This window comes from Phaenicophaeus curvirostris, chromosome 12, assembly GCF_032191515.1.
Source record: "Phaenicophaeus curvirostris isolate KB17595 chromosome 12, BPBGC_Pcur_1.0, whole genome shotgun sequence".
Classification (NCBI taxonomy): domain Eukaryota; kingdom Metazoa; phylum Chordata; class Aves; order Cuculiformes; family Cuculidae; genus Phaenicophaeus; species Phaenicophaeus curvirostris.
Window position 1 is genome coordinate 9,305,749 of NC_091403.1, and position 24,987 is coordinate 9,330,735.

The 24,987-nt window shown below is 45.2% G+C and overlaps 1 protein-coding gene across 2 annotated transcripts in view; it reads left to right on the plus strand.

Moving 5' to 3' along the window:
• NTRK3 (neurotrophic receptor tyrosine kinase 3) overlaps positions 1-24,475 on the plus strand; it is a 211,941-nt gene extending 187,466 nt beyond the window's left edge. Inside the window, exons 16-18 of one of the 2 annotated variants that reach the window (XM_069867254.1) lie at positions 3,615-3,689; positions 20,886-21,044; positions 23,963-24,475. In XM_069867254.1, the coding sequence (XP_069723355.1) occupies positions 3,615-3,689; positions 20,886-21,044; positions 23,963-24,148 (420 nt within the window). In that variant the 3' untranslated portion in view covers positions 24,149-24,475. The remainder of the gene's footprint in view (positions 1-3,614; positions 3,690-20,885; positions 21,045-23,962) is intronic. The other variant, XM_069867255.1, reaches the window with a different exon arrangement.
• Positions 24,476-24,987: the final 512 nt, after the last annotated feature.

Genomic DNA, 24,987 nt, shown 5'->3' on the forward strand with positions numbered 1-24,987 from the left:
AAGTTTCCTGCAGGGATTTCAAAAACCCTTCCCTTCAAAACTATTCCCTCCCCATGAAACTTAACTAGGGAGGGCAGGACTTCTCCAGCGTTCCCTGGATGCGGCCAACAGCTCCAGAGAGGTGAGAGAAACTACTTGTGATCCTCACCCATCCTTGAGTAGTTTTCCCACCCCTTGACTGTGAAACTGTTTTTTTCCTCTGTTCTGATTTGTGTTGTCCAAGTGTGGTTCCCAGCCACCTGCTAGAGGTTGCCTGCATGTAATGTGCTCCCATCCTCCTGCTGTCCCTTTTCTGAACATCCTATTAGCCTGAAAACTATGAGATACATGGAAAACTGCACAGTGCCTAGTTTGGAGCTAGTGAGACCTTCCTATGGTGCAGATCCATCCAAAACATGTTCCGCTCTGGTGTTACGAGAAAGAAGGAAGAGCTTCATACAGAGCAGGCCAGAAAAATTGATAGTTCCTGGGTTTTACCAAGGGGGTCTGATTTAAACTGTAGCTAGAGCAGAAGGTAGTGAAGATCCATATGCCAGCAAGCTTCATTATTCTAGTCCCAGGTGGACCAGAACCAGTGTGTGTACTCCTGAACATATGGAAATGAACCATTCACACTTTGGAAGAAGCACTGCCGCTTAAAACTTGAGGGAGACTTGGGTTTGTAAGCCCCCCAACACTGTATCTAGGTTGTTGGACCCATTTCCCCACTGCATCCCGGCTGGCCAGTGGCCTCCTTATGCCTTCCCACCTGCAGGACCATGATCTCAGCTCTCCTTTACCATGAGGGTAGCCATGAGATCACAAGTTGGTTGGGAAAGGTGGGAAGCAACCCCAAGCCTCTCTGTGAGTGGCGAAAAAAATGGAGGCAGAAAAGTTATAAGCTAGTTTAGTGAAGTATGGATAAATTGCTTTCTTTTTTTTTTTTTTCTGACTTCTGCAGTGGAGTAGTGTCTTTTTGAGTGAGATCTTCCCTAGTGTGAAAGGCCCTGCTACAAGAAAAGCCAAAGACCTCCCTAGAAAAATTAAGATGCAAATAACTTCTTCATCCTCCTTAATTAAGATATTTGTATGGAAAGAAACCATTGCCTTCCTTTTTATCTCCTGATTCCTGCATGGTCAGAGTTTCCACAGGCTTTCCCCTCCTGGACACCCTCTGTTACACAGTCCTGCCTCTCTCACAACCACAGTGAGCTGCTTCTCCACGCCAGCTGGATGGAGAAAGCCCGTGTTTGCAAGCAGCTGTCTTTAATAAACAGGCTGTTTAGGGCTAGGCTGTCAAAGAGAGTACATGTTCAATGTACAATCAAGAGGCAACGATGCACAAAATTGCACACATACAAAAATAGGAATCTTTTCTCGGTGTGTGTTGAGCTTTGAACGCTTAAGTGATTCCACTTCTCTCTTCCCCATCCAGTTATGCAAGCAACACATGATTAGATTGCTGTGGAATTAGTGATGGAAATCTTTACACAGCCTAATCAATATTGTTTTGCTCAATACCAAAGCATCTTCCCCCCTCTGGCCTCAGTTGTGTTCTCCTTTGCCCTCTGAAAACACAAGTTCACCTTCTCACTTTTTGGGCTGGGGTGACAAAGAAGAAAACCAGCAGCGTGTCTGTTGAAAATGTAGTTACAGAATTTCTTCCTTGTGTTGAAAAAAAAGAAAAAAAAAGAAAAGATGTAACACAGCCCTGCCAAAATCACGTTTCAGGGTTTTAAAGAGGCTTGCTATGAAGGCCAGAAAGACCTTTCCTTCTGTTTCAATTGTATGGCCTTACAGAAATGGCCAGCGACCTTATAAGCAAAGACACTGGATAATAATTTTTTTGAGCATCACAGAGGCAAGATGCCAGATTTTATGGGCGACTAAACTGATCCAATATAGCAAATCCTGTGTTCCACTGTGGATTCTGAGACCAAATTATCAATTAATGTGAAGCATTAAAAAACCCAAATCCCTTTTAGTTCCCTGCAGTCATTAGTGACAAGATACAATATCTATAGCCCAAATGCTTTGCCAACATCCCTTGGTAGCAAGGCAGAAACTCCACTCCTTTTTTTCCAATATATACAAGGAAAACATATGAGATCAGTGGTTTTTACAGTCAGATTCGGCTGCCTCTTCATATTTACTTAGATGGAGGAATAAATCAGGTTTAGGTTACTCTCTGGGTTAGTTATTTGTTATTGGAATAAATGCATGGTAATAGATCTGACAGAGGAAGATGTTTCTGTTTCAAGTCTGTGTTTGCGGTAGAATTTGCTTTGTTCTGCACTATATGATATTGATATTTTTTTTTCCACTGCCGGATGACTTCATTTGCTCTGCTTCTTTCCAATGTCCATACCTCTGCCACAGCTGGTTTTAGGATGTGGCTTTTATGCAGCAGATCTCTCTTTTCTTTTTCCCTAACTGTACATTGTAATGCAGAGGCAATTTAAACAACCATCATGAAGCAATTTTCTAAGGCTTCACCCCACCCATTTCCTACCTCCACTTTTTGGGAAGGGGGGTGAATCAGTTATTCACCAGGCAATTCCCCAAGCAGAAAGAGCTGTCGGCTACGTTTAGCAGCTCAATTTTCACCTCTGGTGCAAAGTGGGAAGGCATCCAGGGTGATGGCTAGCTGGACACACCCTGAGGCTGTATTTTTGGTATTCCCTGGGCAGTTGTCAGCCTGAGCTCCTAAGTAGCACACCCAGAAATCAGCCCCAAACCACCGTGCTCACCAATGGCCCTTTAGACTTGGGATTTTGTCTCCTTTTTGTCCTGATGGGAACAGGGACACTTTACTAGAACGTCAGTGGACCTTATGCTTGTCATTCACTCTTAATTTGCACACTGAGGTCCTTACTCCTTCTCCGTCCTTCCGTTCCCCCATCTGTCCTACTTCAATACATGGGGAAAAGTAGTGCTCTATTCCCTGTTCCACCATTTCACTTCCCTTGTCCCCTCCTAAACTTCAGTTTTTCAGGCACTGGCAGGTTTGTGGGTGATCAGAAGATGTGGCATGAGGTTTTTCCTTTCTTCCTCAACCTGTAACAGTACTAATGGACCAAAGACTTTTGGGGAAGTGTAAGGTGATGTACAAGGTTCTTCACTGGGACAGCTGTCCAATGATGCCCTTAACTCTGCTTGAGTGAAGACTCAGATGGGTCCCTGTACTGTGCCCAGGAAGGCTGGCAGTAGGCAAAGAGCAAAATGCTTAAGTACCAGCCACAGAGGAACAGCTCATGCCTCCTAAAAATTCTGCTGTCTGGAGAGGGATTCTGGGTCCCCCAAGAGATGTGGCTTGACAGTACAAGGAGTTTCAAGAGTCTCAGCCCCATTTGACTCTTGCCTATCTCCTCCTCCCTCTGCACTGGTGCAGGTGACAGTGTGGGGTGCAAGGTGGTGGTGACCAGGGACAGAGGGTCTCATCTGCCCTGTGCCCTTGCAGCAAGGGTTGTGCAGTGTTGGGATATTACAGCAGTGAAAGACGTACTGTTCAGTTAAAGACATACCCTTTCCCTTCTTGTCCCCTTGCTTCATCCCCCACATCCCTCCCTCCCTCTCTCACCCTTCCCTTCTTTTTTGTTTGTCTCCTTCCCTTGTTTTCACCCATTCACTGTCAGGAAGGGCCGCGTCCGAAGGGCCAGTTCAGCGCAGCGTGGCAGCGACAGAGACTGGCACCGCCGGCAGCTGCAACAGTGAGTGGATCTTGACCCCTGGGACAGCTGGAAGCGGGGAACTGATGCCGCTTGAGCATGAAATGTCAAGTGGGGTTGAGCGGCTTTGGGACTAGGTCGGGGTCTAGTGTGTTTGGCAGCAAAGGGGCTCTTGTATGTGATGGAATCTGCACCTGTTTCTACTATAGCAACTCTGTGGGGCTTGTCTGCCCAGTGAGATAATAAGGGATGAATGCAAAACTCCTCAGTGCAATCTTCCTCTGCGGGTGTTCATGCTGTGTCCGCACCAGGGGACAGCGTGGGCTGTCCACCGGCTCTGATGACAGTGAGCGCAGCATGGTTTGTCTCCGTGCAGTTAAACTGCATTTCCACTGCTCCATCCTTGACTTGTGTTGTCCTCTCAACAGTTGTTTGGATACTGTGGAATTGGTGTGGACTAAAACTAGACCATTTTAACTGGAGGTTCCCCAGCTGTCACAGCATCCCAGAAGCCACCACCAGTGAGTTTCAAGGCTTCTGGGGGTTGGCTGCAGAAGCCTGTGAGAGAGGCAAACATTGAATTGACTGTCCTGTGTGGCTTTGCTGCTGGCACGCAAGGAAGTGCTTGATCCAGAGAGTTTTGGAGCCTTTGCTTGAGTGTGTTTTGGAAGTGTATTGTGCTAATCCACCTAAAGACACTATCTATGTGGAGCAATTGTGACCCCTCATGAGTTAAGGCAGGAACGTGATGACTTACACCCTTCTCAGTAGATCTCCTGCACCAGCAAGCCCAGAGAAATGGGCATAAATATTTGCAAAGTATCCATGACTGGGACAAAATACTGGGGTCCAATTACCCAAGCCCTCCTATGCCATTGCTAAATGAAGGGTCAGCTCCTGGCTAGATGATGAAGGATTAGCTGTCCCACTGCCCAGCCTCCTCCCAGTGTCACTTCTACTCCTTCTGCCCTGGCAATGAGGGGAATTAAGGAACTATCTATGGAGATTTAAGCAGCTGAGTGGATCTGGCAAAGCCCTTCTAGATTCTGTGGTGAAGCAGGACTCTGGCAGTTCCTGACTGTTGCCAGAATCACATGGGAGTCTGAGTTTAGATATTGCTGATTTTACAGGGGATATGTCAGCAGATAAGACGACGTGCTACCTAAAGGTGATTTTGTTACGTTTATGCCTTTCTGAGGCAAAATTGAATTGTGAGGTGTGGATGGGAATTTAGTTCTAAGCACTGATGTAATTTTGTATCCTCGGCCCTGAAGGCAGTTTTTAAAAAATGATTTTCCCCTGTGCCCTGACACTATTTTTTTGCCTTTCAATCATGTCCTTATGACAGAACAAATACTGGAGTTGACCTTTGCAATGTGACATAATAATATGTGACTTCTTTATAGCTCTTTTCATCCAAAGTGCTTGGCACACTATGAATCTGATCCTGCAACCGCTTACCACTGGGCTTAGCACTCGCTGCTCCAAGCAATCCCTGGGGAAGCCAGAGGAACACTCATACTCATAAGTGCCATACCTGGTATTATTTGCAGGATCAGGCCCTGGAGATACGTAGCACATGTCTCTGAATAGCCACATTTTGGAGAGAGAAACACTTGCCTGCTCATTTATGATTGTTATTCACTATCATAGTGCCATGCCCAGCACTAACATGACAGCCTCCCCTTGGCTAAAATGTCATGGCAGATAATGCTTGAGTTATATTTATAGATACCATCTACAACCCTGTTGCTTCTTTTTATTATTTTTTTCTCAGTCTTGAAAGCATGCTAATTAATAAACTCCTTTAGCTTATCCTGCACCATTTGATCCTGCAGAAATCACTACATTTTATCTTATTAGCAAGTAGGAATTAAAGAATTAAAGCTACCCAGGGGGACAAAAAAACATAGTCACTTTCTCTGCGCATCTCTTCTGAACCAACCTTTCACTGTGCCCTTAGAAGCTCCTAACTCTGCCCTCTTGGCTTGATAGAGAACAGGAACGCTTTGGTTGAAAATTACTTTCTGTTCTGCTTTTTCTGTTCTGAAAGGGAGGCCCCAGTTAGGTACATGGAGAAGAGTCCAGCAGTGAAATAACAGCCTTGAACTGGGCTGCAGGTCCCTTCGATGATACCATTGACCTCTGTCACCATTGGAAATTCAGTTAGTCTCTGTGTGCCTCAGTTTCCTGTTTTTAAAAGGTGATCCCTGCTCATTTTCACTGAGGGAGTTTACATGAAAAAGAGATTGCAAGGGATGTAGTCATTATGGTGTTGGGAGGCAGGTAAGTACATTAGAATGCATGGGAAACCTTTGAGCTGAGACATTTGCGGCACTGGGTCAAGGAGGGTGAATTTTGGAAGTCCTTGGTGGTTCAAAAATGCAAAGGGAGAAGCAGGTAGGATTCTTGCGTCCACCTGTACTTGTTATGTTCAGGATGGGCAGAACCAGGAGGGAGACCTGCTCCAACTTCTTGGTGGTGAGAAGTGGTTTAAATCTGGTGATGGAGACCCACTACCCATCAGCAGGTTATCTACATGCTTTGATGTTGTTTGCCATCAGTAGAACACTGCATCTCCTCGCCCTTAAAAAATAAATTCATTAGGTGTAGAGGTGTCTGAAAAGGATTCCCTGGATCATCAAATCCAATCCCCTGTTACATCAATTTTATCGGATTTATCCTTTTCATAATTAAGCACCACTATTAAATATGGTCCTAAGGGAAGACAGTCCCAGAATCTCATTGCTTTAACTCGTAGATGTTTCTAATTTCCAGTCTGTGCTTAGTCATGGCCTGTTTGTTAAACAGCAGGTACCTGGCACAGAAGCAAGAAATTTAACACAGTTTTCTTAAAATAACACTCAGAAATCCTATCCACAAAAAAGTGCTGAGGTTGCAAAAGGGAACATTCAAGGTCAGGTAATGATAGTGGGGAGGCCTGAGCTCACACTTGCCTCTGTCTTGTAGTACAGACTTTATATAATCACCTGCCTTTAATCTTGTGTGATCCAGTTGAGTTACAAGGCAAAAGTACTCACAGAACAGAGGAACTTCTTTGCTATTCTTCTCCATAATGTTCATTGTGTAACCCTCTGTCTCTTTTGCCAGGTATAGCTAACCCTGAGCTAAACATTTGACTATTTTTCCCTTTCTTGGCAGGCTTTTCTGTGCTATTTATTACTTTGCTGTACAAGCCATTACCTGCACAGCATCTTTGAGAAGTCACTGAGTTGCATTGCCCCATTTTACAGTTTAGGAAACAAAGCATGGAGCTATCAGCCATGTCAACCCATAAAGCTGTAAGGGTGACATTCCTCCTCCAAAATGCTCCTGCTTTATTCAGTGCACTCTCTTGTTCACCCCAAACCGTGCCATTGCTCCCCAGCCAGAGGAATGGGGCTGGTGCATCAGTCTGCCTTGTGGTACCATGTACATTGCATGCCATGGGAATGATGGGATGCTCTAGAGTCGTGATTTACTTGCTTTACAGTCTTTTCCGGTTACTTAATCAGAGCGTACAATGAATGGGCAAGAAAGGAGAAATAGGTGAACATAGGCAGAGGTGCAAAAATGCTGTGTTGCCCATTGCAGCCCCCATAAATTGTGACCCAGCCCATGGAAGGCAATGGCATATACATACCTAGATTGGGTCACAGCCGTGCGGCACAACCACAGTGACTAGGAGGAGGGCTCACTTGGCAAAAACAGGTTTGCAACTAGGACGCCAATCCCATGTTTGCTTATTTAACTTGGCAGGTATTCAAGTGAAACAGGCATGGAGGGGAGGTGTCAGAGCTGATCTTGGTACCAGTGTGTGGGATTTTTACTTCTATTTCAGTGCTCCTGTTTGGAAAAGAAATACACTCAGAACCCCTCTCTTTTTTTTTAAGCACTATTTAAATGTCATAAGAATCATACAGTGCCCACTTTAATGTTCCTAACAAATTAAAATATTTTATTAGCCTATAATCTGAAAATCATTACCGTGATTACTATAAAAACCTGAAGCTCTCCAGAGGGAACGATGTTAGGAGGTCTAAAATATATGCAAGTATATTTCATTGCCATCAAGGTGCCGGGGGTCAGACAGGCAGCCCCCAGCCTTAGGGTGACAGGCTTTTAGTGTGTGAGGGAACAAAGCACATCTCTCAGTGGGGAGGGAGAAAGCTGATGTCGTGGCTGTTTTTCCTGGAGTTTTCCAGGGTGAATGCCTGGGGCTGTGCCTGGCTGATTTGAATTGGTTCAGAGGAAAACATTGATGCCGTTTTCAGGCACCTCCCTCACAGTGAGGGTAAGGAGGTGCTCCAGATGGCTCACTCTCATCACAGATGAGTCACTCTGAACCTCTGGCCACATCTTGCTAATGAAGGCAGGGCAAGTGCCTGTTCCACTTAGGCATCCACATGGCCCTGGTGCCCCCTTCCTTCTGCAGATTATTTGGGATGTGTCTCTCTGAATAAGTGATGCCTAATGCAGGGCAGGCAGGCGGCAGCTGTATCCCGCTCTAGGAAAGGTGCCCACTCCCAGTGCCCCAGGCAGCTGGCACCCAGACAGGCTGGGTGACAAAAAGCCCCTGCTTTGGTCAGGTGATGCCAGACACTCCCAGAGAAGTGGCTCCTGTGCCAGTCCCTTGCCCTGTGCAGAGCCAGTGGGCTCCTCCTGATTACTTCACTCTGGCTTGGGCAAATGTCAAGTGGTTCAGAGATTAATTACTATTTAACCAGCTGTATTTCCATCTCTGCAGAAGGCTGCAGTAGAAAAGACAGAAGTACTGGGAAAATACACCCTGGTATTACACAGGAGATTACCCTGTACTTACAAGGTCACCAGTTACAATGTAATTAGACCTCCAACGCAGGGAAGTCCGCAACTGATTTCCAAACCTCTCTTCTTCCCTGTGTCAGAGAAGCAGAGGGATGGCAGTGAAGTGCAGTCTGAAACCTCATTAGGTGCATTTAAAGCTGTTAAATAGTTTAAAATTCGAGCTAGGGGAGGTGAAATGAGAGGGCAGCAAGGCCACTTGTACCTGTCAGCGAGAGGAAGAATTAAAAAACCAGAGCAGTTTGTCTAGGAAGTATGGGAAAGCCAAAACAGACAGGAGGGCTTTGAGGGAGCGGCGTGTGCCAGGCAGCTAGGGCTGAATGGCAGCAACGGCTGCTGCTTTTCAAGCTTCGTCAGGGAGGGCTTTGCCACTGGTAGAGGACTTTGCTGAGCCACAGAGCTGCACAGCCGCTGAGTCCTGGCCTGTGGGATGGTGTCTGTGGAGCCATGTGGGATGCCCCAGGGGGGATGACCCATAGGTTGGGAGGAGGGACGGGCAACAGTAAACTCCACCTGTGCCTGCTGCTTCCCTGCCTCTTGCTCCAGATTGCCACCCTCCATTTTTCACATGCACCCAAATCAAACACCTACTCACAGAGCATTTTGAAGAATGACAAATGCCTTTGATTATCAAGCACAAATTCCAGTAGCAACTCATTGCACCTCTCGGGTGGCTAATAAAGCATCGAGCCAGTTCTAATCAATATACAGCAGTATCACTGTAAAGTGAGATCGTGCCCGCCCTAGGCCATGTCGCATTTAGTCTTTATAAACTCTGTCCTCTTCAAACTAAGCACAGGCCCTTGTGGGATGGCAGCTCCCCAGCAAGCTTGTGGCAGCAAGCTTTCAGTGTGTGTATGAAACTAGTGCTCTTCTGAAGTCTTCTATGTAAAAACCCAAGTCAAAGAGCAAAGAGTGTGGCTCTACAGCAATCGTTATTTAAAATACTCTTTCATTACATGTCCCTGACTCAGCCCCACAAAGAGCATCCATAAAGTCAACAGCTTCTGGAGAGATGCCGCAGAAACAAAAGACAGTGTGGAGCAATTGATTACTGAGGACAGAAAGAACTGTATGTAAATAGTTTGTCAAAAGAATGACCAGAGTGGAGAGATGTACTACCTGACTGCAAATATTTGGAGTTGTGAGTCTGAAGGTTAGAAAACATTGAGATAAGTACCTAGAAGTTGGCACAGGGATAATGTGGTGGGGACAAGTCTGGGGAAAATCAGTGTGGCAAGCAGGAAATTTCCATCATGTAGGCAAGACCTGCTTGTGATTTCCCGAGGGAGGCTGTGGGTTGCCCACTGGGATATTTGGATTGGCACGCATCAATACCTTAGCAAATCCTTTAGGGCCATTTCTCACAAAGGAAAGTGGGCAGAAAGAATTTAATAGGGTTTTTTTTTTGAGCTCTAGTTTTTGTACTGTAAAGCTGTTTCATATGTAGACATGCTGCATACACATACCTAACACTTCTGGACTAGAGCGGCTCATCCAGAGGCAGTGAAACCAGCCAAAGTCTTTAAACCCAACATTTGTAGTCACATTTCTCCTTGAAGTAAATGCTCCAGCAATGACATAATTGAGGACTGCCCTGTCTGCTCAGCATATGTCTGCAGGGGTCATTCATCCTATCAGACACTGCAGAGCACTAGTGGTTTCTTTAGACTCACTTTCTCCTTCCGTCCTTCCTCTTGCGGCTACCCCTAATGGAGAGCTGGTGGCTAGAGACTCCTTTAGGAAAACTTGCCTGGTTCAGCGAGCTGGCCATCTAGATGCAATCCTGTAATATGGTAAAAGCAGTCAGATGTGTCCTGCCAGGGCCTGGATTTGTGAAATGGTCCCAGCGGGGCCCACTGAGGTGGAGTGTCTGGCTGGCTGCAGGAAGGGGAGCAGAAGGCAACTAGTGATATCTGCAGTGGCCACTTAGTGCTCGAGGGCTCTAATGGCATCTGGGAATCAGGTTCCTGTGTTTGTGGGTTTGCTTATTTATTTACGCTCCTGGCAAAATAAAATAGAGAGGAAGAATTTTAACACAGTGGTTAAAATGCATGGGACTCCAGCAACTCTGTCCTACTCAAGGACGTCCAAAAAACTTGAAAAAGAGTGGAGGAGACTTCAGTGCATAGGAAGGCTCAGGTGGAAAAGTAGAGTAGAAGAGGATGCAATGCTTGATTGCTTCAAATTTTCGAATTTAGCTTGTTTGCCAGCAGAATCTTTCAGCCAAATCCCAACCTCAGGTGCTGCATGTGCCATCATTTTGGCTGTCACTGGTTTGAGTTCTGCCACTTCCTAGTGCTGCTGCTGCTGCTCCCCCCATTGCAGCCGTGCTTAGGTGGGTGCAGTTACTCTCTTCTCCTGCGCCTGTCTATCTTTGGCTGTTCTCACCATCTGCAGCCTCTCCTTTGTGTGCCACACCACTTTTTGACAGAGGTGCATGGGAAGGACATGTTCTTCTACTTGAGGTCTCAGAAAGTTTATCTATTAGCACCATATAATTGCTGTGTTTCTATGGTGGCCTAACTCACATCAGCAGGTAGTGGGGTTTGTCTCTGTGCCGGAGCTGGCACAGCTTTCCCACCAGCACTGATGGGTTTAATCACATCATTAGTAGGTGTGACATCGCAGCCTCCGATGATGAGCTTTTTATTTTAACACGGCTTGCAACGTGTTTGTCTGAGATGCCATCTGTGCCTGCACTGCCTTCATTAGGAAAGAAAACCTATGCATCTTCTGAAGTTGTTCTATGTTTCTGTGATGTTTCCCTGCTGAGAAACCACTGTTCAAATAGAGGGTGTTAACTCATACCTGAAGGAAAGCAGCGTCACCCAAAATGTGTAAACAGTCCAAGTAAACCATTGGGAAGCACACCATCGGGAACCATCCTCAATCAGCCTGCAGGAAGCTGGCTAGAAAGAATGATCCAGCTATTTTATTGCTGCAAGTTTTTTCATCTTTATAAAACATTAAGGCCTCATGCTCCATTCTAAAATACTGTAAGTTTTCAGGAAAGCAAGGAACAGATTTTTATCTTAAAAATACTTCTGATTTTTGTAAGTCTATATAATGATTGTGCATAAAAGTCTCATGGTTGGTTGCCCAGTTTTTAGACACAAAAGTTCCTAATAAAATTTTTAGGTGCAGAGCTGAGCATCTCACCTTCCCCCTTAAAAACTCCATACTCAGCTACATATTTCTATAGGTGTCACTTGATCAACCAACAGGCAGCATGCTCACCATGTTTTGTGGCTATTTAACAAGTCTCACAAATGACAAACAAGGCAGGAGCTGCCAGATCACAGTTCACCTGCATGTAATGAAAGGAACCATTTCTATAGGGAGTTCCTGTACCCTGTGTTGTATTAAATTTGTCTGTATGCTACCAGGCCTACGCTCAGTGAATCCGACATTAACAAGAAATAGATATCCAAACAATCTAGCCTAATGAATTTTGAATATTATTATGATTAATGCCAAGGCAGTTGAACTGATTATCCAGCATCCTGAAGTTAAGTAATGGAGCCTTCTCTAAATCACATATAGTTGTCAGTCAGGAATGGCTCTGGCTGCATACAAAGAGCATTATTGGTTATCCAGAGGGAAGTCACTGTCAGGACAGAGAGAGAGAGAGAGAGATGGGGAGTGGGGAGGAACAGTGGAAGGTAAGTTTATGAGATACCAATCTGAGAGCATTTTAGCATAGAGTGATCACACATGCAAGTGCTTTAGTGGTCCTAAGCTGCATTTCTCAGGTTAAGATTTATTGGTGAAATCTTCTTCCTACTTTCCAAAGCCAGAAACTGAGACGATTTTCATTCTCTGCATCACCAGAAGGGCAGAATCCTGATGGACAAGTTTCTTGCATCATGATGGTTTAACTTAGCCTCTATCTGATTAGCTTTCGAGCTATTAAACACTACTTGTAGCATTACTGGCTTACTGCAAAATGATAATGCAGATCAGTCATGGACAATTTCTGTTGATACTTGCAGTCTTTTGAGGCTACAGATCCCCTTTGAAGTTGGAACTAGCTGACAGCTGTGCTGTTTCATGGGTATTGCACGTCTCTGAGTAGGCCTGTCCTAATAAAAAGACTGTGGTGTGGTACAAGGGTCTCCAGCCTGGTGGAGTTAAATTGGTAAATACATATGGTTCCTGATAAACTGAGTATTTGATGGCTGTAGTTGGAATATGTTTAGTGGCCTTCCCAGCCTATGCTGTTATCTGTACAGGGACCAGGAGAAAGGTGGCTTAGCTGGTAGCTTTTGAACAGCCCAGATGTGGTGCCTGTGTTGTGGCTGTGGTGCAGAAGACCAACTAAGCCACCATCTGCATGCACCTCCCTCCATAGCTTCCCAGTGCCAACGGAACACCCAGGAAGCCACTAGGTCTCCCACCAGTGAATCCTCCTGCAGTGCTACCACTTTACTCCACTGTCTGAGATCCTAGTGTAGGCTCTTCCTGGGGTACAGGAAGCTTTCAGTAGTTAGCCCAGGGGATCAGGAGGCTGGTCACCTTGGAATAATTTAGCAGCAACTGCTAGGACAGGGGCTTAGGACCTACTAGGACCTGGTGGTGGCCTCACTGACCTCTTGGTGCTTTGCAAACTACAGCTGCTGTGCTTCCACACCTCCCCAGCTGAATGAGGCATGGGTGGTGTTCCTTGCAGTTTATGTCCTGGTGTTGGAGGTCATGGCTTTTGGAGCATTAACTTATATGGAAATGAGAAAATGGCTTATGTTCCTCTGCAGGTTGGTTGTGCAGCCCTTTCCTAGCAGTGGGTGCTGCTGCTTTGAGTTCTGGGAAGAAAATGGGAGGGGTGAACTGTGTTAAGGAGCACACCAAACAGATTATTGGCAAACATAATTAAAAATATATGTGCCATTACTCCTCTGTTTCCCTTTTCTTAACCATCCTCTGCATTACCGCTGGCATTTTTAGATGGCAGATAATATAACTGAGAGGACTCTTGGGTACAGGCAGCTCTTAGAGCTGCAGTGATTTATCTCAGGCCATTTTGAGGTAGCAGAATTTACCTCTAGCTACAGCCACCCCTCCATGTCTGCCCCCCCTCATTTGCATAAGTAATTGGCAGCTTGTTACTGGCTCATTAGGAATGCTGAAAACCGTGGGATTAAAACACACTCGGTGGAGCAGAGATGAGGGAAAGGGGGAGAAAGGCCACTGTCCCTGCTTGCCAATTACAGTGCTTGATTCAACGTGATTCAGAATTACAGGTCATAAAGCAACTAGATTGTTAAATGAAGTAAGCAGAAACAATGTCAATGGCAGGTTTTATTTTTGGACTCGTGTTTAAACACAGTATGTGCATCTGGGGGGAACCAACAGTCCCTTGCCAAACAGTCCTACTGACAGCAGGAAGGTCTCACCCCCTTCTCAGCTTTGCATTAACCCTGCCTGGTCAGTCCTTCCTGCTCCTGAGCAAGTCCATCTGGCTCCTTACATCACCTCCCAATAGGGATATTTTGTTCCTTTCCCCATGCTCTAAGTCTGACCATCTCACCTCCGGCAGCAGGTGACCTGCATCTCCTCTGCTTTGGGCAAGGCTGAGCCACCCAGTATAGCTCCAGCCAAGTAGGAGAAAGCTACAGGTCGCTTTGTGTGCTCTGTACATCTCTGAAAACCCTGTGTGATCCCTTGCAAACTGCTACGAGTTGTCTCCAGTCACTGGCATGCCAGGGGAATAGCAAGCCCCATGCTGTGACACTGCCAGAGCCTGCAAGGGAAGAGATGGTTTGGTGCAGAGTGAGGAATAGGAGGGGATCAGATCTGTCATTCCCAGAAAGTGGGGCAGACACGTGCAGAGTGCTGCATGGTGAGGGCACAATAAGTCAGGTGAGTCAAAATGTTTGGTGGAAGCTTTTTGGTTTTTCTTGACTGATTTTAAGCTCACATTCAGCACTGGCTGTGACAGCAGGGACAGCAAAGGCACAAGACCTGAAGGCAAGGGCAGGGTTATGCTGAGAGTTTGTAGTGATGGCTTTTAAATCACTTAGAAGCAGTTTAGCTTGGGGCCTAGTATGGCCATAACATATGATGACTTTCTGTCAGGAGAACATCTTGGGGATTTTTGTGATGTCAGATTAATTCTGGCAGCTATAGCTAGCACCTTTTTTCTTGGATAAACTGAAAGGAAATTACAGATTAAGTACTTGAGAGCTGTATCCAGTCACAATTTATGTTAAATTCAGCTAACTGATGTAAACTTCTTCAGCACTTAAAAGGCTAGTAAGGCAACAGTTCAAACTAGGAAGAGTGGTACAGCTAATGTTCAGCAAAGCTCAGCTTTGTTGGGCGTGACAGAGTTAATCCCTCTGATTTCCAAAGGTGCCCAGGAATCTGTCAGTACTCATACAGGTGAAATACTGGCATATCTGGTGGATGAATGTTTCTCAATGCTGCCGGACACAGCACTGAAGGCTCATGAGCATTTACTGCCTTTTGGCTCGCCCCTGAGAAGATATGTTCTCATCCCCCAACCTGATCTATCAAACATCAGCTCACAAAGGCGTGATCTACAGCACTTCTGTTTGTTTTTCTCCAAGAGTTCAACTTAGCCAAACAGAGAAGCTGCTTCTGCCTCTTGCTTGCATTGCTTTTTTTTGTCCTTGTGTCCTCCTGGGTGACCCAGCCACCTGTGGCTCTATTCATAGAAGGCTGTCCAGAACTGCCAAATATCACATCCTGCCCACAGCAGGAATTAACATGTCCTGATGGAGACATATATCTGGCTGCTTGGGGAAGGTGCAGAGCTAAGTATCTTCCTGGGATCACCCAGCTCCTAGAGTTGTGGTCTAAATGACATATGTTCTGGTGCAGCCCAGCCTGGGATGACAGCCAGGTCTGCAAATAAAGAGCATCCTAGGTTATCGCTACCTACAGCACCAGGAACAGAGAGAACAATCAGAGAATGTGTGTCTTACCACTAGGTCATGAGTGCTGAGTGGATTTTCCGAGGGAAATGGTGCCAAGGTCTGTGCTACTGCTACGTGATTCTGTAGAAACTCAAATGTCTCAGCATCCTGATAATAAAAAGGAAATTCAAATAATGCTGATAATGCTGCACCATATGAAGTGTCCTACAGTGGTTCTTGTGACCTCCTCCCAAGGCAGGAGCAGGAGCTGAACCTCCCTGAAGTATGCCAGGAACAGGAAGAAAGCTGTCTAATGACTACGGAAAGCAAATGCCAAAAGACCAAGAAAAATAAAAGCACTAATTTATTTTTTTTATTTCATTTCAAAGTTGTGAAGGAAACTGCACAAAAAGGAAAATAAGCCAGAGCCTTAGTATATGACAGAGTCCAAATTCCATTCTTAGCTGACATCCATGAAGAAACCTTCAGCTGTGAGCCTGGAGGGGATGGCTCAACAGATCCCCTCTGAATGCTATGTTACACCGCTGGAGCTAGTATGTGAGCCAGAAGGGGAAGAACAGGGCTGCCCACCAAGAGCTGCTTTTGACATGTTAGGATCTGTATTCCCACTGGTCCACAGTTCTCATGAGGCATTTTCAGCCCTACTGTGGTTTTGATTTCCATGCTGTCTCTGTTAGTGGCCCAAACTGTGCATATATTGCACAGCCTTCACCAAACACTGCTGTTCCCCTGCCTGCTGCTGTACTGTCAAACTCATTGGGGTTAACATGTCATCTTTTTCCTTCCTAATCAGCTGGATGTCATTCAGAAGGCTGGGACAAAGAGAATTTTTTTCCCCAGACATTAGCTTTCCTTGGTAGCAGATAAACCTTGAGCCTTATAATACTACTTGTACATAGCACTTACATAGCTTTATATCGTCAAAGTGCTGTACTAGCATTAAGTAATTATCTCTCTCCCTAATGGCCATTAATGCTGGCCTTTCATGAATCTCCCCCAGCTCCCTGAGGTTCATATCTAACACTGCAATAAGCTGCTCAAAAGGAGTGGCTGGTTATCTGGAAGTCTATGGGCTTGGATGTGTAATGAGGCTTCAGAACAAAGGCCAGGTGCCCTGGGGTGTCAGAAACGTGGCTGTGGACCAGGTCATGCACTTGGGATTATCCATTAGAAAGAGGCAGAAATGAGTAGGTGATACTGCACCTACTCATTGAAATGGAGGCAGAAGAAGGAACCTTTGGCCGTTCAGAGAATATTTACTAATTGCTCTATATATTACCAAGATACTGCTGCAAACTGAATGAGCAAAGCAGTGGGAATAACATGTCAGCGTTGGCATGGGGAGTTGGTCTAGGGAGAGAAAGCCAGAGAGCCAAAAATGTCAAGCAAAGCTAGACAGCCATGGCAATGGGATAAAGAGGCCAGTCTGCAGGTCTATGAAGCATTAATGTAACAAGGAGAAAGGGGAAGCTTGGCAGCATCATACGGCATAAAGGGAGGAACAGAAGAGGATTTACTTGCCTTATTGCTTGAAAGCAAATCCCTCTTCCAGGCTCTGGACTTTATCCAGGGGAGATGTTGCAGTGCCATTGTTTGAGGACATTTCACCCTTAGAGGCCTTTAGAAGATGAGCTTGCATGGTAGCTGGACTCCCCATCCCTGGCTTCCAAGGGGAAGGGAGGAAGGCAGCGTGGGAAGATGACATGACTGCTTTAGAAAAGCTCAGAAGTAGCATGCTCCTGACAAGTATCATTCCTGCATGGTCACTAATTTCTGAAACCTGCCAGGCCCAGCTCTGAGCAAATAAAGGCTTTCAGCTTCTCTCTAAAGACATGATAACGATTCTTTCTAGAGCCCAGGACATGCTATGTAAACTGGCTTTGCAAAAGAAAGAAATACCACCCTTCTTTTTTAGCCTTTTTTAATAGCATCATTTTGCTTTTAAGCTTTTGGCAACAGCTAGTCCTGTAGAAGTATGTAGCCGTGGGAATCATGTGCGGATCTACACTGGTGTAATGCAGATTGCAGCCACTACATGTTATATAAAGGATTTCTGTCACCCTGGACACAGTCTGCTTCCTATAGCATCAGTAGCACAATCCATCTATGCTCAGCTCTAAATCATTTTGCTACATCAGCAAATAACAGGGTACAGCTGGATGCAGACCAGGAAGACTTGACTTAGTGTTCATTTGCTATACAGCTTCAGAGCAGGGCCTTTCCCTGCCTTGCTGCATCTGTTTTCTCATCTGTGAAATGGGAATTTTAATCCTAATCAGTTTGCGAGAGAAGCAGTAAGGGACAGTCAAAGGCGATTCTTTAAAATGTAATAGTCAGCCTTATGTACTAGGCGAGACATTGGAGAGGTTTTATGGTACAGTTTAATTGATGCCTCTTCTGCTTATAGTTAGCTAGTAAGTGCAAGACTTAACATTTGTGCTCAAATGTGGCCTGCTGTTTGAGATGCAAAGAATACCTCCTTACCTACAGGTGTAGCTGAGCTATATTTTGGAATCCACACTTTCCTGAGCATTATTTGTTTTTTAGTTCCCCCAAAAGTAATTTGAGTATTACTTATTATTTGATTAATTTTTAGTAAAATATATGTCTCGTATGACATACAGGACTGAGATTAATGCTTTGGCAGTCCCTGGACTTCACCGTATGAGATAAGCCAAGCCTGTGTCATCACGTTCTTGGGCCAGTCATTGACTGTGTATGTCACTTGACTGTCAGTTCTTCACCAAGATGTGTCTGGGGGAGAGCAAAGACCTTGGCATTATTTTAGCTTTTTAGAACTGAATCAGAATCATAGAATCATAGAATCACCGGGTTGGAAGAGACCCACTGGATCATCAAGTCCAACCATTCCTACCAAACACTAAACCGTGCCCCTCAGCGCCTCGTCCACTGTCCCTTAAACACCTCCAGGGAAGGTGACTCAACCACCTCCCTGGGCAGCCTGTTCCAGTGCCCAATGACCCTTTCTGTGAAGAATTTTTTCCTAATGTCCAGCCTAAACCTCCCCTGGCGGAGCTTGAGGCCATTCCCTCTCATTCTGTCCCCTGTCACTTGGGAGAAGAGGCCAGCACCCTCATCTCCACAACCTCCTTTCAGGTAGTTGTAGAGAGCAATAAGGTCTCCCCTCAGCCTCCTCTTCTCGAGGCTAAACACCCCCAGCTCTCTCAGCCATTCCTCATAAGGCCTGTTCTCCAGCCCTCTCACCAGCTTTGTTGCTCTTCTCTGGACTCGCCCCAGAGCCTCAACATCCTTCTTGTGGTGAGGGGCCCAGAGAGATGGGACTACTGGCTTCTCTGCTCTACTTTTAAGTTCAGATTCTCAAGTGGCGTAAATCAGAGCTCTCCCATTCAAGCAAAACTGCTGTAATACTGTTTGTGTATATGTGGCCTGAAGACCTGGTTCATAGATTCTGAACAGTCGTAATGCCCGTGCAAAAGGGAGATAAGTCTTCTCAACACAATGTACTACTGGTAATCTCAAATGATCCTGCAAGATTCAGGATATTGCAAATCTAGAGAGCTTTGTAATAAATAGTCATTCTGAGATTGCTCGAAAGCTGAAGAGTTAGTGCTACTTTAAGAAGAACAGAATAAGCATTAGCACAAAACAATTTTTGCAACAATCAAGTTTGATGTATGTCCTCTTCTGTCAATAACATTTCCTCAGAGCCTCCCACAAGAAGGAAAAGCAACTTATAAAAGCTGAGAATGCAGGAAAGAGCTAAAATTGCAGCCCGAATTTCAAAGGAACAAACAAAGAAAAGCGTATTTCCATTTCCATTCTGAGAGGACATTCTTGGGAATTCAGGCAAGCAAGCTGAGAACACACCAGCTAAGCCATCTGTAAATAGGAGGTGTAGAGCTGTGATGAACTATTTTCCTTCATACATCACAGTTCTGATCACCTCTGCAATTAGGAAAGAAAGATATTCCTGACACTTTTTTTGAGGGAGGGTCTGTTTCAGAGTTAGAAAAAGGGCTGGTCTGCAGACCTCTGATTACAACACTGCAAGCCTGAGTCCAAATTCTGTTCAACTCCAGATAAGTCTGTCGTGCACCCTTCATGCAGAAAGCCTGCTAAGCATCATAACCATTTCACACGGTATTCCAACACACCTCCCCAGCACTGTCCCTCTAGCTTTCAGACACTACAGTGTGTCTCTGTACTGATCCTTCCCCATGCTAGTTCTCCTTTAATCAGGCAAAGAAACCTGTGGAAGCTAAGGAAAACTGGCAACTCAGAGAAGAGCTTTTGTTTGTACAAGAAACGTTTTCATTCAAGCAAGAATAACAATCTAATTATTTTGAATAGCCACACATATACCAGAAACCTATCTCATACCTTCTTCCATAATCCTTCTTAGGACCAGAGAGATTTCTGCCTGTTTGATTCAGTTGCAGTACTACAAAGTTATTAGCACTTATGTTTTTTGGTGTCTGTAATGAGACAAGCAGTCTTCCAAGCAGCACCACAAAAGCACTCTTTCTCATCACCGCTAAAACCTTGGACACTTTACTAGTAGCAGAAACAAGTGCTGGAGACTTGCAGCCAAACTGCTTCTAGCACCGGCTGCGCTTATCAGTTAGCTATTTCCCCACAGATGGTGCTTCTTATGTAGAAGAACAGAACAGAGAAAAACTTGTCCTGCTCAGAGGCACTTGCTTAGAAATCTCTAGCAAATCCAAAGGTAAATCCATCTGCTTTCGAAGTGTTTGCATGTATACTTCAAATCTGTCGTATAGCTGCTGAATTCACGTGTCCTAGAGAAGGGTAGATCCTGACTGAGAAAGTGCATTTGCCTGGCTTGGCATACAATGGGACTTCATCCATGGGGTCTTCCATTTCCAAACTCTCCAATGGAGCTGGTTTTCCTCCCTCCATTAAATGCTGGGCATATCCCTGCCTGTAAGAGCCTGTCTTTATAAACAGACCGCCTTTTTGCAGTGCGGTCCTGCAGTCATTTACATATTCAAAGCACTATTTCAAAAGGCCTGTAGCACAGTTTTATGAGCACAAAATATTTCATGTGATTAGATAATGTGTAGATGCCTGTGTATGGCTTTTAGAAAACCTTACTGAAGAGGGACAAACCTCGAGCTGTATTTCTGGTAGGTGCCTCAGTGCACTGAGGTCCTGCAAAATTGAGAACAATACTTCATTGAACACTGTTCCTTTCCTTGCCTCCTGATTCATCAGACTGTAGGGCTGGAGTACACTCTTGGCATTTTGTCATTTGATTTCTTTACAAGACCATTTTGGGAGGAGAGGACATCATTTATCTTGAAACATTTCACATTTCATCATGATAACCAGGTGGGATTGGTGGGTAAGCTCATAGGCAGTCAGGGTAGCAGTAGCCAGCCCAGCTTTTTTGAATAGATCCTTGATGATGCAGCTCACAGGGAGGCCCTGAGTTTGTCCACATAACATCAGGGCTGACCCCTTCCATAGGCTCTCATGACTCAGTTTTCCTTGTGCCTTTGCCCTCACCTAGGTTGGAGGACACACTATGCTGCCTATCCGCTGGATGCCTCCGGAGAGCATCATGTACAGGAAGTTCACAACAGAGAGTGACGTCTGGAGCTTCGGGGTGATCCTTTGGGAGATCTTCACATATGGGAAGCAGCCCTGGTTTCAGCTCTCAAACACAGAGGTACAACAGTGCTGAGACACCTCAGCTGGAGACTGTACTTATTACCATGTCTCGTTTCCATATTGCTTGTAAAGCAGTTCGTACAGAGATGGTGCCCTTCTTGGCACCTCCAAGGTGAAGCCATGGGAGAAGTCTTACTTAAGAGCTAGGGAAACTGAGGCATGCAGGATTCCAAGGGTTCTGTTAAAGCCATGTACTGTCTCACCCCCAGTGTCACCCCCAGTCTCTCCCTTTTAAGTTCCTGACATACCTCCATAACAGCCGCATCTTATAATCTCTTGGGGTGCTGCCAGAACCGAGGAGACTCAAATTATTGCTGGGATCCAAATTATTGTCATGCCCTGCATTTCCTCTGCTTTCTTCCACCTTACTTTATAGCTGGGGGTCTTACTTCAATGTTCAGTTTATGAGAAAGTATTTGAAGTCTGTTATGTAGCACATGGCACGTTTCTGTGGGGCTTTTTCCTATGGGGATATCTATTATATGGTTTGCCCCAGCTCATGGAGGGTGGGACCTGAGGAGCTGGTCTGTCCTTGTTATTTTTTGAATAGTAAAAGTTGCAGCCCATCAGTATGGGGCTGTACTGTAAAAATGTTGAGGGAAGGCTGGTTGGGATTAGCAGAGTGTCAGAGCTGAAGTTTGAGGCACATCAGCAGAAATGCATTGGAAGATTTTTGCTCAGAATAGCAGGGGGTATTATAGCAGAGGAACAAGATGCATTGACATAGCAGTGTGTGGGAACCTTGCACATTTTTATCCTACTGTGTATCTAATGGATTTCAGAAATTTCACCTTTTGTAATGAGAAATGTGCATTTTCTGCTTTCTGGATACAGATCCCTTAATTAAGTTAGTTGCAGAGATGGCAAATCCAAGGTGTTGCTTTACAGCTCTAATACTTGCCCGTTCGTGTGCTCAATGGGGCCTGACTATATATCCCAAAGTAGCACACGCAAACATTTTAGAGACACAAACAGTGGAATTGACAGCGACAGAAGTTATTTGTCACGCCATTTAATGAGCTGCTCTTGCATTTCCCTGGGAGGGTAAATACAAACACACACAAATGAGCACATACAGCTTGTGCATGGGTGATAGGCATGCTGGAATACGACAGCTTAGTTGGCCTTGTGCCTTCTGCCTCAGTTTCCTTTGCAGGGCAATAGAAATGAGAATAGTCACCTCCAACTTTGAGAGAGGAGAGCTAGCTAAAATCTGCAGAGATACAGCTGTATTAGCTTTTCTACCATCTGTGTAAAACCCTTGCCCTTTCCTCCCCTATTGCTGTATTCACTTCTTTCTGAGAGCTGAAGACTTACATGCTAGACCACACTACTCTGATGGTAAGAAGCCACATTAGCTCTCATCTGGCTCATTTTTCAGTTTGTGGAGAGGTGGGCAGAACCTGAGTAGCTGCAGAGGACTGACACCTCCAACAGCTCCTGGATGATGAGGCATCAAAGCAAGTCTCAACGGCAGCCTGGCCACAGCTGCAGAGCACTGTGGAGAGGCAGGTTAAATGAGTCTGGGTCGAGCTCCAGGCTGCTAGGACTGGACCATGTTATCACCAGGCTGGCTGAGCATTGCTGCCTCTGAGTGTGGGCACTGTCAGGGTTGAGATGCCCACTCCCTCCTGTGGCATCTGCATGGCCTCATACCCCAAGAGCACTTTCAGCAGGTTTTTTTTCAAGACTGGAGGAGACCCTATCTGAAAAGACAAATGAGGCAGGACACTATCTTGTCTGAAAGCTTAATCCCTACCATTAACTTCTGTCTGTGCCCATCCTTTGCCCTGGAGAGAAAAGGCCCAGGACAGGTCTCCTGTGCATGTTCAGGATGTGCAGATAGAAACCATAAATAACATCCTCCCACAAGTCGCCACTGCCAGTAGCTTTATGGCATTGCAGCCTTCTCTGCATGTGCATTTTCCTCCCTGCACTTTCAGCAGGTCCTAATCTCTCCCCTCTATATTTATATGCAAACAGCAAGGCAATTAGTATCCGTTGAGCTGTGTGGAAAGCCCATTACTATTCATAAATGATAAATTCCAAACACCCCTTGCTGAGTGGCTTCCCTCAACACACTGCTTGGGATCTGTGTTTATCTGCAGAGCGTGGCAGGTCACTTGCACACTGCATTGCTGGAACTCATCAACTCCAACCAAGGAGGCCGGACAGTAATAGCAGCTCTCTAACAAACCATACCTCCTGTCCCTTTGCATCCACTCCTCCGGTGAACAAAACACAGACTCTTACGGGAGTCCTTTCCAATGGCATCTCTCTGAAGATACTTAAATGCTATCCAAGAGCTCACATTTCTCTCATTTGCAGCACTGACCTGACCCAGAAGAAAGTGTTAATACCACGGGTTTTTTTTATTCATCACAGATGTCATTTGACATGGAATTTCATCCTTTCAGATGCTTTTCTATGTCAAAATGAGGCAAAGTTGTTCTTGAAGATGGAGGTATGAAAGGATGCTTTGAAATGTCCCTTGTAGAATTCTCCTGGGCTTTGCAATGGAAAGGAGTCTTGATTTTCAAGGAAAAAATATCATTTCAGCTGTGCAAAATATTATTTTACTGTGAGGATTTTAAGGCGTTTTTTTCTTTTTCAACTGACAGGAAATACTGACATCATAAATTTAAACTTCATTTCATTTACTAGTGGCCTCCTGTTTGGGGAGTGCATTGAGGTAGGTAGGTGTCAAATGCAGAAGGTCTTTGGGTACTGCAAGACTGCAGCTATAGACAAACTTTTCACTGTAAAATTATCATTAATACCCCACAAACAAGCGAGTGCTGAGGATCTGCAGACCTGTTGGATTCTCAGCACTCCCATTCACTAAACTGTACCACATAAGTCAAGAACTAGCTGCTTGACTGGTGTGCAATGTCTTTTTGTTTTCTTTTTTTTCAGGTCATTGAGTGCATTACCCAAGGGCGAGTTTTGGAAAGGCCTCGAGTCTGCCCCAAGGAGGTTTATGACATCATGTTGGGCTGCTGGCAGAGAGAACCTCAGCAACGGCTCAATATCAAGGAGATCTACAAGATCCTTCATGCTCTGGGCAAGGCCACACCAATCTACCTGGACATCCTTGGCTAACAGTGGCCACTTGTCAAAAGTCCCTGTTCCTTCTTTCCTTCAATTTCTTCCTTCCTTCTCTCTCCCCTTCCCAAGTCCTTTGCCCTCAGCTCCCAAGCAAACATCTTCATATAAACTCAAGTGCCTGCTACACATACAACACTGAGAAAAACAAAAAGCAAACCAACAAAAATCCCACAAAACAACAACCTGTAAGGCAGTTTGGCTTATATATATTTATAGATATCTCTCTATATATAACTTCCACACCAATACAGAAAGAAGCTGCTGTTACAGAAAATTATGAGACTTTTGAAAAAATCAGAAACAAAAAAGGGAGAAAGGAGTACTAAAAAAATTATATAGAATTAAAAAAAAAAGAAAAAAAAAACAGAAAAAGAGAAAGAAAGGAGATGGTATCTTTCCCTGAGAAATGAAGCAGTGAATTGTAACCTTACTACAAGTATGGTTCAGGCTGCTGGGCAGGGCTCTGCACTGGCTATAGCAGCAATGCCATCCTGGGTAGGAGCCCTGGGAGGAAAGCCTTGCCTTGGTTGTATGATATGCACTGAATGTGTGAAATAAGTCCTCCCTTTTCCTCCTTGTCTCCCTCCTTCCCAGCCCACAGGTGATGGGCACAAAGCCAGGGTATTGCCCCTGGATGAACTCTTTTACCAACCCATTCTGTCCATCCCTCTCAGTCCTTCCCCACCCCTTTTTACCTTCCTGCCTTTTTCCTGCCTCCAACATTTCAGGACAATTTTTCTAATTTGTTGATTCTTAAATGTATAGACTCAAGGCTTTCGAGCACACAGTCAAAGGATTGTGGCACCTACGGGTAAAACACACACTGGGAACCA